Source organism: Leishmania infantum, chromosome 34, assembly GCF_000002875.2.
Source record: "Leishmania infantum JPCM5 genome chromosome 34".
Taxonomy (NCBI): Eukaryota; Euglenozoa; class Kinetoplastea; order Trypanosomatida; family Trypanosomatidae; genus Leishmania; species Leishmania infantum.
The window spans coordinates 999,903-1,014,635 of record NC_009418.2 but is presented as its reverse complement, the minus strand read 5'-3'; the positions used below and the strand labels follow the sequence as shown (position 1 = coordinate 1,014,635).

Genomic DNA, 14,733 nt, shown 5'->3' with positions numbered 1-14,733 from the left:
CGCATACACGCATGCACACACATATACATATACACGCACAGCAGAAAATGCGCGCGTAGGAAACAAACGCCCTCAAACGAAGTCAGCTCGTGCTGACTGCAGCCGAAAAAAAAAGAGACACGCGAGAGCGCGCGCTCGCAAACGGTTCGCATTCCGCGCACATCTATAGCACCGCTGCTAGTGCTTCTCCAAACGAGAAGCCAACATTCAAGAAACTAAACACATGAGAGAGAAAAAATCTACGCAAATGGAAACGGAAAACAGCTAAAAGCAGACACGTACTCATCCCCACCCACTGGCGTACACACGCACACGCATGTCACAAAAAGGAATCACTGCGAAGACTCTGCCCTTGGCGCCTGTGCAGTCGATGCGCGCGAAAAGCTACTGTAGCTCGTTGGACGCCATGTAAACATCCACCGCGTGCAGCATCTCTGGGGAGCCCTTCTCAAACTTGTTCACCAGCTCGATGAAACGCATCTTCTCCTTCTCCACTTCCTCCTGCGTATGCACCATCGTCTTTCCGAAGTCATCCGTTTGCAAATGCACTTCGACCTGTGCGGCACGACGCGCTTCTTTTGTTCCCGGGCTCTGCACCACAGGAGCTATGCGCTGGCGAGGAAGTCCTCGGTATAGTGTTGCCATGGAGAAGCAGGCGTCCCCGATATGAAACTCACGGGACCCGCCATGCGGCTTATAAAAGACGTGCAGAGTGATGACATCCTGGTCTGGCTGCGCGAGGTAGAACACAAATGTCTCATCAAAGCGGATCACAGAAGACAGCAACTTTACGGAAGTCTTGTACTTCTCCTTAATGGACTTCACTTTGATGATGACGTGACCGGCCTCAGTGATCGGTCGACCGTTGCGCAGCACATCCGTCAATTCCACGACTGTGAAAGCGAGGTGGGCACCTTCAGGGACAGCACTTCGACGCTGCTCATCTGTGGAGCGGACAGATAAGTGGGATAGAGCAGCTGCCTCAGGTGTGCGACGCCGGGCGCTGGGTCTCGGAGAGAGCGCACCGGGTTGCGGGGAGCGGGTACTGAGGCGTGGAGAGACTGGTCGACTACCTGCCTTACGCGCGTTGGCGAGCTTGTGCGTCAAATCATCAATCTCAGTCTGTAGCTCTTCAATACGCCGCTTAGCATCATTTTGCTTTGCGCTCTGCTGCCGCACTACTTCCTCCTTAGCCTTCTCCAAATCTCCAATCTTCTTTCGAAGCTTGTCGTTTTCATCGGTCAGACCTCGGCGTTGTTTTCTTAGTTCACCCATGGCGTCTTTCAAATCGCCGTTGTCGTGCGCCCGTTTCTCCATGTCTCGCAGCTTGCTTTCCAAGATACTGACAGATTTCTGGAGGCACTGAATCTCGTCGTCCTTAGAGGCACCCTGAGCGGCCATGGCCGCATTTTGGTACTTGGCTCGACGTAGCTGTCGATTCAGCTCATCTTCGCTGTCCCACGCCAATTCAAGAAGTCGCATCACTTCCTCTACCGACTCCCGCTTGTCCTTCGTCAAACGCATCATCCCATCCGAAAAATCCATGATAGTGCATCCGCCCTCAGTATCAGCCTGATCCATGCTCGCATCTCTAAGATTTGCATTTTCCCGTAGTAGCTCCACGATCTGTTTTTTGTAATCCTTAAGGCGAGCATGGCTGATAGTCTCCTTCTGCTCGTGCGCGCTGCAGAGTGTCCTCAACTCCGCCTCCAGGTCAAGCACGCGCTGTCTCATGACCATCATCGCGCGTGCATCGTCCTGGCTACGCGGAGCACCGGTTGCACGACTTTCATAACTGCGCTCACTGGTCGAGCGGATAGATGATGGCCTGTCTACCAATGGAGCCTGAGAAGCGATTGCGCGTTGCTTCTGTGCAGCTGCGAGTCGAAGCTCCATCTCTTTGCATGCTACTACCTTCTCGTCGACAAGGTTTTGAAGCTCGAGAATTTTTGCCTTCGCTGCGTCTACCTGATCGCGAAGGTTGTCGTTTTCCCTTGATACGGATTCATAGCGAGCTGCCCACTCCTCCACTACACCGCTCTTTACAGCCGGTGTCACAGTAGAGGACGTACTCATTGAGCTCATTGGCGCGCCTTGTGCCGACCGCGAGCCCCGCCTGTCACTCCGAAGAGCCTGAATTTCGTCTTGCAAAGCCCTGACTTGATCCTTCATGGCCTGGAAAAGTGCATTGTCGTTACGGCTCTCCGATCTGCCGCTCACCTGCAATTCATTGATGTGGTGACGCAGCTCGGTCTCGGTACGAACCCACGTCTTCTCCTTTTCCCAGTTCTTGTGTTGGACCTCTTTCAGCGTCCTTTCCAGCTGTGCAACCTCTTCCTTCAACAGAAATTGCTCCAGCGGCTCATCCGCAGGGCCATCCCTGTGCCAAGCAGTTCGCGTCACGAGGGGCCTTTCCGCACGCTTATTGAAGTCCAGTAGTTCGTCAATCTTCTGCTGGTACCTATCGCGCTCCTGGTCCCACAGCTCTTTTGCTGATTTCAGCGTCTCCTCGTCGTCATCGAGGCGTTTTTGCAAGTCAGCACACAGACGCCTAGTGCTCTCCAGCTCTTTGTACTCACGCAGTCTTTCCTTGCGCATTCTTTCGCACTCGCTCTGCAGTTCGCGAATGCGCTTGTCAGCGTCGTGGTCACTGTCGCGCTCGCGGCCGGATATTTCCCTCACACGTCTCTCAGCCTCTGTGAGCGACTGCCGCAGCTCATCGTTCTCTTGGATGAGCTTCATCGCTTCTTTCTGCAAAGGAAAGATGTCCAAAGCACCGCCATCCTTCTCAAAGTTCTTGATTCGAATGTGGTAGTTGCTGTTTTCCTCTTCAAGAACGCGGGCATTACGGTTCGCGATACGCAGCTTTTCATCCAGCTCTTTGGCTTCGTTGAAAAGATCCTTGACACGGTTCTCCAGTTCGCCTATACGAAACTCCTTTTCCGATAGTTGTCCCTTCAGCAGCTTCACGGAGTCTCCGGATGCTATGCGGGACATCTTAGCTGCACAGCAGACAACAGCGGAAACGCTTGAAAGCGATGAGATAAGAGATCTCTGTCTGACGTGCAAAGGAGCCTTCCAATGTGGCGCCGTTCAGGCAGAAAACGGGTTAGTACTTCGATGGTTTTTCACGTCTACGTATAGCGCCAAGTTGTAAATCCGAACTAATACGAGTTTCGTATATTTTCTCGGCTGCTGAAAAAAAGAGTGAAAAAAAAAAGAATGCTGTGCGGGCCAGCAACAAAATGTGGCAAGAAAACTCTACCAATAGGAGGCTCGGTAATAATCGTAGCAATTCAGAAATAAGGGCAGTGAAAGGCACATAGTAGTATGTGAGAGGGGAAACATAGCTGCGAAGCAGGTTGCTCACCACACAAGAAGAGCTGCGCGCGATAGGCTCGAACAAAACGTGCAATAATTGCCACGTCCTCCCTCCATGAGGTGGAGCAAGTAGAATGGAGTAACTTCAAACGCCCGCAGTTACAGGGGGGCAAACTGCCCGAAATGGAGCTGGAGATGACAAAAACCCCCTTTGTAGCAGTATCAAAGTGCACGCAAATAGTGTAAATTGTTATCATCTCTTGTTTTTGTTGCGTCTTCGCTTCAGTAAAATTCAAGGCTTTTATTCTCACTCAAAGTGCGAGTGCAATAAGAAAGGAGAAAAAAATACTCCCGTGCGTGCCTTTTGAGGTACGGAATCGTTTCCGGCATACAACGCAGAAACACTCTTTCCGTTGCGCAGAGAGAATGCTCAAAAACAAAGTAGAGATTCAGACTCGAAAACATGCAAGACGTTTAAAGAGAAACATTTGCAAAGGTAAGAAAGGTGTCGAGGTAGTTTCTGAGGCTTAGGCTAAACAAGTGCGCATCCACGTAGGCGTCAGCGCTGTCTTCGCAGAGGGAAAAAAGGGAAACTTAGATGTAGCTTGAGACGCTAGCCTCTCGTGTAGATTCACTTAAACTGTGTTAGGCGGGCAAAGTAGTGCGTTGTCACTGCCAACGCAAGCAGACGTAGAGATGAAAAATCATCACAACCAAATCAGCAAAAAGACTTATTTAGGAGTCTCGAATAAAGTCGAATGGAGCATTCGGTGAATCGCTCCAGAATGTGAGCCAGTTGCCCTTAACACCCGAAAAGGAAAAACCGACCCACATCTTCGAAAAGAGAGTTAGCACGCATACTCTCGATTTTAGTGCTAATCACAGGAGAGCATCCGTGCGTTTCACCGCAGCAAATTTCAAATCACGTGGGAAATCGAGTGATTCGCCCCTCAAGCTTTCTCTCACGTCTTCACAGTTTACAGTAACCAAAAAGGAGTGACGCTGAAGTCCAAGAGTCGCCGATCTTGCACTTCGAGAAGCTGCCCTGGTGTCTCGCAATTCGTATACTTGAGTTAACGCCATTAACAGACCTTGTGATTCTGCTCCAAAATGTCATTGCGGGATTTATAGCCCCAGTACTTGGTCTGCTAATTTACGCTACGGCAAAACGCAACCTAATCAGAGATAAACTAAGCGGTGAGAGAAAGGATACTAGTCCGAGGGTGCTTCTTGCTATGTGCACACGTTGATCATCTTGACTCAGAAAACAGCCTCCTAGAAGCAGCGCATTAGACGCTTTGCAAACGCTGAGAGGTATAAGAGCGGCGACCAAGTGTTACTCTTTCCATGTGCACGGTTATATACACCTTTGCAGAGCATGGCTAGCGAAGATTAGGGATCAAAGGTGATGCCCGAAGGGCACAGGTTGATAACAGGAAAAAGAAAGTGCAGCATCACCATATTGGGGCACCGTATACCGTAGCGGCAAAAATAGCTAACAGCTGACCACCGCTTTTCATTCTTTCGGCGCCAGAAGTCATTTACTGGAAGAAAGACCAGCATCACTAATAGGTTAGCAAGATACGGCAAGTATGAAGTACTGTAGCGGTTAAAACCGCAGGCGCAGGTATGGCTCATGGCAACCGTTAGAGCTTCCTTCAGCACGGTTGCCCTCTTTGAGGGCTGGCGAAAGGGAACCAAGGAAAAAGTGAACAGCAGCAGCGACTGCAAAAAAAAAAACGCTCGCAAAAGATGCGGGCTAAGAGGAGCAAACTCGGTTTCCATTTGCAGTGGAGAGTAACCTGAAAAATGTGTCCCACTTACCATGTGGTGAAGAAATGTGTGCCAGAATTCGTGTCTTGGGTAAACAGCAGTGGTGGGTTTACTTGATGTAACAAAACCTAACTGCCACTGGGTGCGTGAGGCACTGTTGCCCGACCGCCTACCTCTGTTTGACATCTAGAAAGCCAATGGTTGCCAACGTCCTTTCATACGCAAGCTCAACTTTTACTCTGAAGCTGACAGAGTTTAATAATGTGCGGGCAGTCTCGCAGGCTAGTTTCATTCTTCTCAGTACTTTGTCGAGTGAAAATGGGCGCTGCACGGAAGTTGCAATCAAGAAGAGGCGAGTAGCCTCACTATCGCATGTGCAAATTGACAACCTGCTGGGTGCGCAAACAGTGTGAGGCTTTCCACGTTCGTTTATCATCACGGGTGGGACAAGCGTGCTTGGGCCGTTCAGTATTTGATTCTTGAATGCTTAAAGAAGCCGTCAACCTTGAAGAGCGGATTCGGCCCAGGTCCCTTCACAAAAAGAAGAGAAGTGATTTAGAGGGGTGCCGTCCGTAAGGTTGCTCTTGGAGCACCGGGGGGGGAGCATATTGTCTGCACTGGCTAAAGCGACACGGTCAGTTGCTTTCAAACGCCTAACAGTGCAATACATAGCGTCTAGATGAATACAAACAAATGCAGCGTACTGCGGCGCCCGCCAATGTCGCGGACTATGTGGGTGAACAGTATTAAGAACCTCGCCAGAAAAGGCATTTATACAAGTCTTCTCACTTGCAACCTTGACGAAGAGGGACACCTCGACGCGCGGTATCTCGCTCCAGAACCCATTCAGTGGGTTAGCTAGCGAACCTCCTACCCGTGGCAATTCAGAACCTCTTATAGTGGTGTCAGGGTCGGGCGCCTACGACGCGGGCACGCCAGAGAGATGCATCGCTGCTGGTGCCGGCGGTGAGGTCCTGGATGTAGTGGGGTCGGAGCGACCTGCGTCAGTCACCACGCTTGTGCCATCCCTATGAGTAGGTAGGGTGCTAGCGTGACTCAGACGCATCCGACCCGGTTATCACTGCCTCCTGGTTGTGGGAAGTTTAAGCAACCTCGACCGATGCATCAAGGGTGGCAACCTGCTCAGTGGGGAAGGTAGGCAGAGTTCGAGGCACAGCCCATGCTCGGATGGGCAAGCTGGCGCTGCGGAATCTGTGCAAGGGCAGCCGTATGCAGCATCGGCCCTTGAGTTCGAAGGCATCGATCGGTACTATCCTCTGGTCGTCATTTCACGAAGAGGTGGATATCGCAATGAAGGGAGTTTCTCGTCGCAGCGTTGTGAGCAAAGCAAAAAAGAACTCGGAAAAAATGACGCTCAGTACCGATAAAATGCAGGTTCTCATTTGAGTTGAAACTTTCAGCTTTGCTCTCTGCCTCACAAAGGTAATAAGCGTGAAAAATATGCCTTCCTAAATGTACATATTTGCATAGATACAACTGTGCTCTTGCATTAGTGCAGGATGTTGCCTCCTTATTGCATTCATCTGCGCACTGCCCGTGAAATATCGGGCACTGACAGCCAAGAAAAGTAAAATTTGCAAGTGCCACAGCTGCACCGCTACCCGTTTCCACTCCTGGTTTTCTTGCTCATATACACTTGAGCAAAAACGAGAATACTACTCTTGAGAGGCTGCAAAGTGATGCAGTTGTTTCACTTTCCAGTAAGAGCTGGGTAGCAATCTACAGCAGTCGAAAAGACCAGCGGAGATGTTTCAGGCAAATGAAAGTGAGGCAAGTGCGATGCCAACAAGCCCTGCATCTTTCATGGAATGCGCTGATTGAAGGCCTGTGCTGCCGCTTCCCTATGGCCGCGTAAAGCAACCTCATGTGTTGTTAAAGTTCCTCTCTTGCATGCTCACTGGTTCGATCTTGCGATCTGCAGTGAGCCTTGATGAGAAGGGAACCAGACAGACTTGAGCTTGTAAGTGAGTCCTTTTCGCGTTTCTTCATGCCACCTGCTGGTGCTGTCGTGTCTATCTGAAACCGCCGGCTAATTTAGAGGACAAGATTTTTTTCATGTGTGGGCACCTTGATTGTAAGTGCCAGGACAACCGAGTTTATGATTTGCATCTGCTGCTTGCATACCCAACTGCAAATGCGCCTACTGTTTTTAACCCGCTTCAATCCCACTGCTGCGTTTTTCGGGATTTGCTCGGCGGTTTTACGGATTTTGCACCTCACGCCGACGATTCCGCGAATGTGCCGTGAGTCTGTTCCATAGGCTAGCCGCGAACCACTGAAACTGCCCTCAACAACCCCACAAAATCTCGTCTCTTCGCTCTTGTTTTTTCTCAGAAGAATGATGACAAATGGCTCACCTAAGCCCGAGACCCTGTTGCCCAAGCAGTGAAATGGGTGCTTATTCGACACTTCACGTTTGATCTTATTCAGCCCGAATTGTCTTCTCGACTTTTTTTGTGAAGGCTTACCACAGGACTGCACGCTCAAAAAGTCTGCAAGTGCCTCAGCACATGGGACCCGTGAAGGAGTCGATGGAGGAGCCTCTACTTGCCACAACGTCCGGTTGAAGATACGGTGAGCACGTCGTTGAAGTAGTCGTCTTTTCAGACCCCAAAACCTGCAGACTTAACTTCAGGGGCTGCCAACGTGGTGTCGATGAAGTTGAGATATGCACACAACTCTCAAATGCAAAGATGCCCGCGAGACGCTACTTGCAAATGAGAGTTTCGACATGCTAGGGGGTAGGTTGCCATCGTCTCCTCCAAACGAGCTACTCAGCTGCACTATGCATCCGTGAGTCGATCGGATATTGCAGGGACCCTCAGCGCTCACATCGGAGGGTGTGAATACAGGCATATTCTCGCAACGGTAGTTAGTGAAATGGTGCATTATTTCTCAAGAGTCAGTTCCTTGATCACAGCGGCCTTGAGCGAGATGAGGGCACTCAAATGAACATTTCTCTTTGTCCATTCTCTCTGAAGCACTCAGAGAGGATCCTGTGCCCCTCTGAAAAGACATCCTATGGGAGGACAAGGCCTGCAAGGCTCTCTTTGCCTCGTGCTATTCCTTTCACACTTTTCTTGACCAAAGCAGGAAAATGAAGTCTACCTTTGGCTCGTCCGCTTAGGAAAGCACATGAGGTAGTTCGTTCAGACACAGAGAAACCATCAACTCGTTTTTTTTTGCTTTGCGAAGGTAGGCTAAAACTGTGACACCACAGGGGGTCTATTTCCGCATTAGAGAATAAATGCTTCGATGTGTGTCTTCGAATACTCCGTTGCTATATAACGGAACCGAGCGCTCTGCTTTTGAATAGGAATCCATGACATTCATGTCGAAAATCGAACCCTCTCAAGGCTCAGTCTATGCACTCTACTTCATCACCTTTTTCGCTTTCTTCTCTGTTCTCCCCACATTCGGTTCACACTTCTCTTTCCCTCACACCCACAAACTAAACGTAGCGATAGTGTGCGTCTGTGCATGTTTTCTCAATCGTTTATGTTCGAGTCTCTCTATGACACTTCTCCGCGCTACTAGGATACGCCTACTCACAAAAATCCACTCAGCCGACTCAGAAGTACAGTTTTTTTTTGTCTGAAATTGGTACACTGCTAGAGCCTTGCCTCGTTTCTGAGCCTCTATCACGGTTGCACTCGTGTAAACCGTCTTCCAACATCGTTTTTCTTTTTTTTTTCGTAGCTTGTTTGCTTGTTTCACCATTATCTCTCTTTAGTCTTTTTTTTGTCATTCGCCTTTTTGTACCAAGCTACTATTTGTGTTTTAGCTCCCATTGTTTACCAAACCAAAAGTCTGCTGCTTCGAGTCGTCCAACAATAAAAAGCGTTGTCGGTGATCAGTAACTCTCAACAAGTCACAAACAGTGTGTAGGAGTCGAAACGTAGAGTGCTTTTTTTTTTGAAACTTGTGAGACGTCTACTTTTTAGTGGGACTCGCGCGCGATAGACGGAACTTTTAGAAGTGGGTTGTTTCTGGTGTGTTTCTGAAACGCGTGTGCTTTGATCGGAACTATCGAAGCCTGCTTGCACGGGAAACGCGAGTTATCGCAAACGCTCTTGTCTTTTTCGTGAACGAATTATCATTCCATAGTCAGTTTTCTTTATCTGGACTCTCTGTAGACCCAGCGACGATGGCCCATTTACCTTTGGAGGGGTCTGTTGTCTGCTATGAGTTTCTGGACGCTAAAAGAAAGTGGCTATGGGGTGTTGGGGCTGTTACTCACTCTGATGACCGTGTGTGCGTAATCAGCCAGTGGATGGGAGCACCAGTGGATAAAGCCATGACTGCGAAGCTAGAGAGTGAGGCCGCATCTTCGAAGGCTGAGGCAAAGACCCACCAAGATCGTCTCCTTGCCATTCGAGAACGTATTGAGTCACAGAGCTGTGGAACTTCAAAGGAGGAGAAGGAGCGAACATCAGAGGAGTTGTCAGAGTGCCTTGTCTTGATTGGCAAGCATCGAAATCGCTCTCGTTCGTTGTTGGCTGACCTGGAGATAATTAAAGGGCCGTCGACAGTTCAGGTGAAATGCCAACAGTTTACCCCTGCGTCTTCTTCCATAGCAATCCTCCGCAGTTCTATTCTGCGAGTCATCTCGCATGTGACAACCCCGTCTCTCGTGCTTTCTTCAGAGGAAGTAGAGTCTATTGAGAAGGCGGTGACGCATACCCACAGCCAGCTCAACAGCGAGCTTCACAAACTCCGCGCCACCGTTGAGGCAACGGAAATAGAAAGCAACGAGTTGCGCGATCAGATTCGCAACCTCGAGGAGCAGCTGAAACGTGTGAAGACTACATTCGAACCTGTACGAATCTCTGATGGTGGAGAGAGCGGATCTGCATTCCCTGAAAAACTGAGAGAGCACGACCTTTTGAGCTTGCGGGGTGCATGGGACAGCAGCACAGCGTTGGTAATGACCGAGCATACTATCAAATTTCCTTGGGATGATGGGGATACCCTGTTGCATCACAAGCCAGAGGAAACGAAATCCGTCTTTGCCGCGGAGGCTGCCTTCGCATGTTGTGTGCCGATCCAGTGCGTGACGAATCCGAAAATGACAACACATGGAAAGCACCTTTCTGCTGAATTCTCTGTCAGTCACCCCGAAACCGTGACAACAAAGGAAATTGATCAGAGGCTCGCAAGCTACGCGTTTCCATCCATGCACCTCCTTCATGAGGAGCCTCTGGGTGTGAAAACTGGCCTCGACAGGGCTATCGAAGGCCTTGAGCACGCGCTCGGGATTCCAGAAGGTAAGCATGAAGGTCTCTACTTCGACGAATTCATGGAAAACATGCCGGACACCACTTTCAGCAACGACAAAGATGCGTACGAAAGTGAAATTGGTGACTTGCTCATGCTTCTCGACAAGCTCAATAACGAGAACCGCTCACTACAGTACACTCTAGACAAATCTGCTGCCGAGTTGAAGAGGCAGGTGTCAGAGGCTCAGAAAGATCACGACGCACTGAATACCGAGATTGCTCGGCTACGAAATATTGTCTCAAAGCTTAAGGATCTTGCAGAACAGCAGGAGACAGAACTCGTGAGAAGCCGCGTCCAGACGCAACGGGCTGAAGAAGCGCGCTTCCACTACAACCTTGCCCCACCGGCCAACGACTCACAAGACGCAGAGTACGCAGTTACAATGCAAGAGTACAAGGATCAAAAAGAGGCCACCGATAACGCTCAAAGGGCACTCGTGGAAGAGAAAGCCAAGGCGGAACAAATGCATCACCTCCTGAAAATGCATGAGCAGCAGTCTGCCCAAAACGCGAAACGGCTACGCTCCCTACAAGACGCTTTTGCAGCCGAAACCCAACAAACCGCTGAGAACTTTTGTGCACTCGAATGTGAACTCATTGACGTCCTCCTCCAGTTCAAAGCATCACAAGCACTCACCCAAGCTCTACATCACATCAACTCCCAACAGCAGGCAGAGCTTTTCTCATTCCGTGCGAGGCGGAACGCGGCGCTGGAGGCCCGCGACGCGGACGGCACGCTGCCCGTGCCGGCAAGGCCTGTGCCCGCGGGCGAGGCGGCGGAGCGCGCGCTGGAGCCGCAGCAGATCGCCGACGAGCCGCTGTACGCTGTGACGCTGGAGGAGCTGGAGCAGGCTCGCGAGGATGCTGCGCGCGGTGTAGCGGCGATTGAGGACAATGCTGCTGCTCTGGAGTCTGAGCTGCTGGATGTGTTGGCTGAGTTGAAGGCAGTGAAAGGTGAGAACGCTGCACTGAGGGCTGTGTGTGAGATGAAGGATGCCGCGGTTGCTGACCTCGAGAAGCACGACGTGCGCGCTAACAACAGCGATAAGGCGAAGCCGCAGACTACTTCGCGTCACACGAAGGTGTTTGAGGGCGAGGAGTGGGGCGCTGTTGTGGAGACGAAGCCGCACGCGCTTCACGACGCATTTGTGACGGATGTGTGCGCTGCATGCCGCGTCTGTCGCGATGACCTCTCTGAGATCGCGTTTGCGCTGGGGAGTCTGCAAGCGAGCGTGAGTGTGACGCACAACAGTGACATCAGCTGCGACGATATTGCGAAGCTTGTGGAGGAATACCACTATCCCAACGTGTGGGCCCTGTATGCGAAGCGGTTAGCGCCAAAGGATGGGCTTGATGAGGCCAAGGACGCGATCAGCGACCTTCAGCTCGCACTCGCCGCTAAGGAGGAGGATGCCGCCAGGGTTGCTGAGAAACTGCACGAGGAGCGGGCGGAGGCGGAGAGGCTTGCGAAGGAGGTGGCCGCCTTCCGCGCGAGGCGCAACGCGGCGCTGGAGGCCCGCGACGCGGACGGCACGCTGCCCGTGCCGGCAAGGCCTGTGCCCGCGGGCGAGGCGGCGGAGCGCGCGCTGGAGCCGCAGCAGATCGCCGACGAGCCGCTGTACGCTGTGACGCTGGAGGAGTACCTGGGCAAGGACGCGGCCGTGGAGCAGCTGGCGGCGGAGCTGGAGGAGCAGAGGGCGGAGGCGGAGAGGCTTGCGAAGGAGGTGGCCGCCTTCCGCGCGAGGCGCAACGCGGCGCTGGAGGCCCGCGACGCGGACGGCACGCTGCCCGTGCCGGCAAGGCCTGTGCCCGCGGGCGAGGCGGCGGAGCGCGCGCTGGAGCCGCAGCAGATCGCCGACGAGCCGCTGTACGCTGTGACGCTGGAGGAGCTGGAGCAGGCTCGCGAGGATGCTGCGCGCGGTGTAGCGGCGATTGAGGACAATGCTGCTGCTCTGGAGTCTGAGCTGCTGGATGTGTTGGCTGAGTTGAAGGCAGTGAAAGGTGAGAACGCTGCACTGAGGGCTGTGTGTGAGATGAAGGATGCCGCGGTTGCTGACCTCGAGAAGCACGACGTGCGCGCTAACAACAGCGATAAGGCGAAGCCGCAGACTACTTCGCGTCACACGAAGGTGTTTGAGGGCGAGGAGTGGGGCGCTGTTGTGGAGACGAAGCCGCACGCGCTTCACGACGCATTTGTGACGGATGTGTGCGCTGCATGCCGCGTCTGTCGCGATGACCTCTCTGAGATCGCGTTTGCGCTGGGGAGTCTGCAAGCGAGCGTGAGTGTGACGCACAACAGTGACATCAGCTGCGACGATATTGCGAAGCTTGTGGAGGAATACCACTATCCCAACGTGTGGGCCCTGTATGCGAAGCGGTTGGCGCCAAAGGATGGGCTTGATGAGGCCAAGGACGCGATCAGCGACCTTCAGCTCGCACTCGCCGCTAAGGAGGAGGATGCCGCCAGGGTTGCTGAGAAACTGCACGAGGAGCGGGCGGAGGCGGAGAGGCTTGCGAAGGAGGTGGCCGCCTTCCGCGCGAGGCGCAACGCGGCGCTGGAGGCCCGCGACGCGGACGGCACGCTGCCCGTGCCGGCAAGGCCTGTGCCCGCGGGCGAGGCGGCGGAGCGCGCGCTGGAGCCGCAGCAGATCGCCGACGAGCCGCTGTACGCTGTGACGCTGGAGGAGTACCTGGGCAAGGACGCGGCCGTGGAGCAGCTGGCGGCGGAGCTGGAGGAGCAGAGGGCGGAGGCGGAGAGGCTTGCGAAGGAGGTGGCCGCCTTCCGCGCGAGGCGCAACGCGGCGCTGGAGGCCCGCGACGCGGACGGCACGCTGCCCGTGCCGGCAAGGCCTGTGCCCGCGGGCGAGGCGGCGGAGCGCGCGCTGGAGCCGCAGCAGATCGCCGACGAGCCGCTGTACGCTGTGACGCTGGAGGAGTACCTGGGCAAGGAGGCGGCCGTGGAGCAGCTGGTGGCGGAGCTGGAGGAGCAGAGGGCGGAGGCGGAGAGGCTTGCGAAGGAGGTGGCCGCCTTCCGCGCGAGGCGCAACGCGGCGCTGGAGGCCCGCGACGCGGACGGCACGCTGCCCGTGCCGGCAAGGCCTGTGCCCGCGGGCGAGGCGGCGGAGCGCGCGCTGGAGCCGCAGCAGATCGCCGACGAGCCGCTGTACGCTGTGACGCTGGAGGAGTACCTGGGCAAGGACGCGGCCGTGGAGCAGCTGGCGGCGGAGCTGGAGGAGCAGAGGGCGGAGGCGGAGAGGCTTGCGAAGGAGGTGGCCGCCTTCCGCGCGAGGCGCAACGCGGCGCTGGAGGCCCGCGACGCGGACGGCACGCTGCCCGTGCCGGCAAGGCCGGTGCCCGCGGGCGAGGCGGCGGAGCGCGCGCTGGAGCCGCAGCAGATCGCCGACGAGCCGCTGTACGCTGTGACGCTGGAGGAGTACCTGGGCAAGGACGCGGCCGTGGAGCAGCTGGCGGCGGAGCTGGAGGAGCAGAGGGCGGAGGCGGAGAGGCTTGCGAAGGAGGTGGCCGCCTTCCGCGCGAGGCGCAACGCGGCGCTGGAGGCCCGCGACGCGGACGGCACGCTGCCCGTGCCGGCAAGGCCTGTGCCCGCGGGCGAGGCGGCGGAGCGCGCGCTGGAGCCGCAGCAGATCGCCGACGAGCCGCTGTACGCTGTGACGCTGGAGGAGTACCTGGGCAAGGACGCGGCCGTGGAGCAGCTGGCGGCGGAGCTGGAGGAGCAGAGGGCGGAGGCGGAGAGGCTTGCGAAGGAGGTGGCCGCCTTCCGCGCGAGGCGCAACGCGGCGCTGGAGGCCCGCGACGCGGACGGCACGCTGCCCATGCCGGCAAGGCCGGTGCCCGCGGGCGAGGCGGCGGAGCGCGCGCTGGAGCCGCAGCAGATCGCCGACGAGCCGCTGTACGCTGTGACGCTGGAGGAGTACCTGGGCAAGGACGCGGCCGTGGAGCAGCTGGTGGCGGAGCTGGAGGAGCAGAGGGCGGAGGCGGAGAGGCTTGCGAAGGAGGTGGCCGCCTTCCGCGCGAGGCGCAACGCGGCGCTGGAGGCCCGCGACGCGGACGGCACGCTGCCCGTGCCGGCAAGGCCTGTGCCCGCGGGCGAGGCGGCGGAGCGCGCGCTGGAGCCGCAGCAGATCGCCGACGAGCCGCTGTACGCTGTGACGCTGGAGGAGTACCTGGGCAAGGACGCGGCCGTGGAGCAGCTGGTGGCGGAGCTGGAGGAGCAGAGGGCGGAGGCGGAGAGGCTTGCGAAGGAGGTGGCCGCCTTCCGCGCGAGGCGCAACGCAACGGTGGAGGCCCGCGACGCGGACGGCACGCTGCCCGTGCCGGC

General features: G+C 55.0%; 2 protein-coding genes across 2 annotated transcripts; one reads left to right on the top strand and one right to left on the bottom strand.

Moving 5' to 3' along the window:
* Nucleotides 1–384: 384 nt before the first annotated feature.
* On the bottom strand, nucleotides 385–2,997 carry LINJ_34_2370 (conserved hypothetical protein; the record flags this gene model as incomplete). The annotated part of the gene is made up of 1 exon (XM_001468562.2): nucleotides 385–2,997. One exon carries the CDS (start codon nucleotides 2,995–2,997, stop codon nucleotides 385–387), a length of 2,613 nt encoding a protein of 870 aa, XP_001468599.2.
* A 6,265-nt stretch (nucleotides 2,998–9,262) lies between these two features.
* LINJ_34_2360 (hypothetical protein, unknown function) lies at nucleotides 9,263–14,731 on the top strand (the record flags this gene model as incomplete). The annotated part of the gene is made up of 1 exon (XM_001468561.2): nucleotides 9,263–14,731. A coding segment is annotated over one exon (5,469 nt), but the record flags the coding sequence as incomplete, so codon positions are not given.
* Between the last annotated feature and the right edge of the window lie 2 nt (nucleotides 14,732–14,733).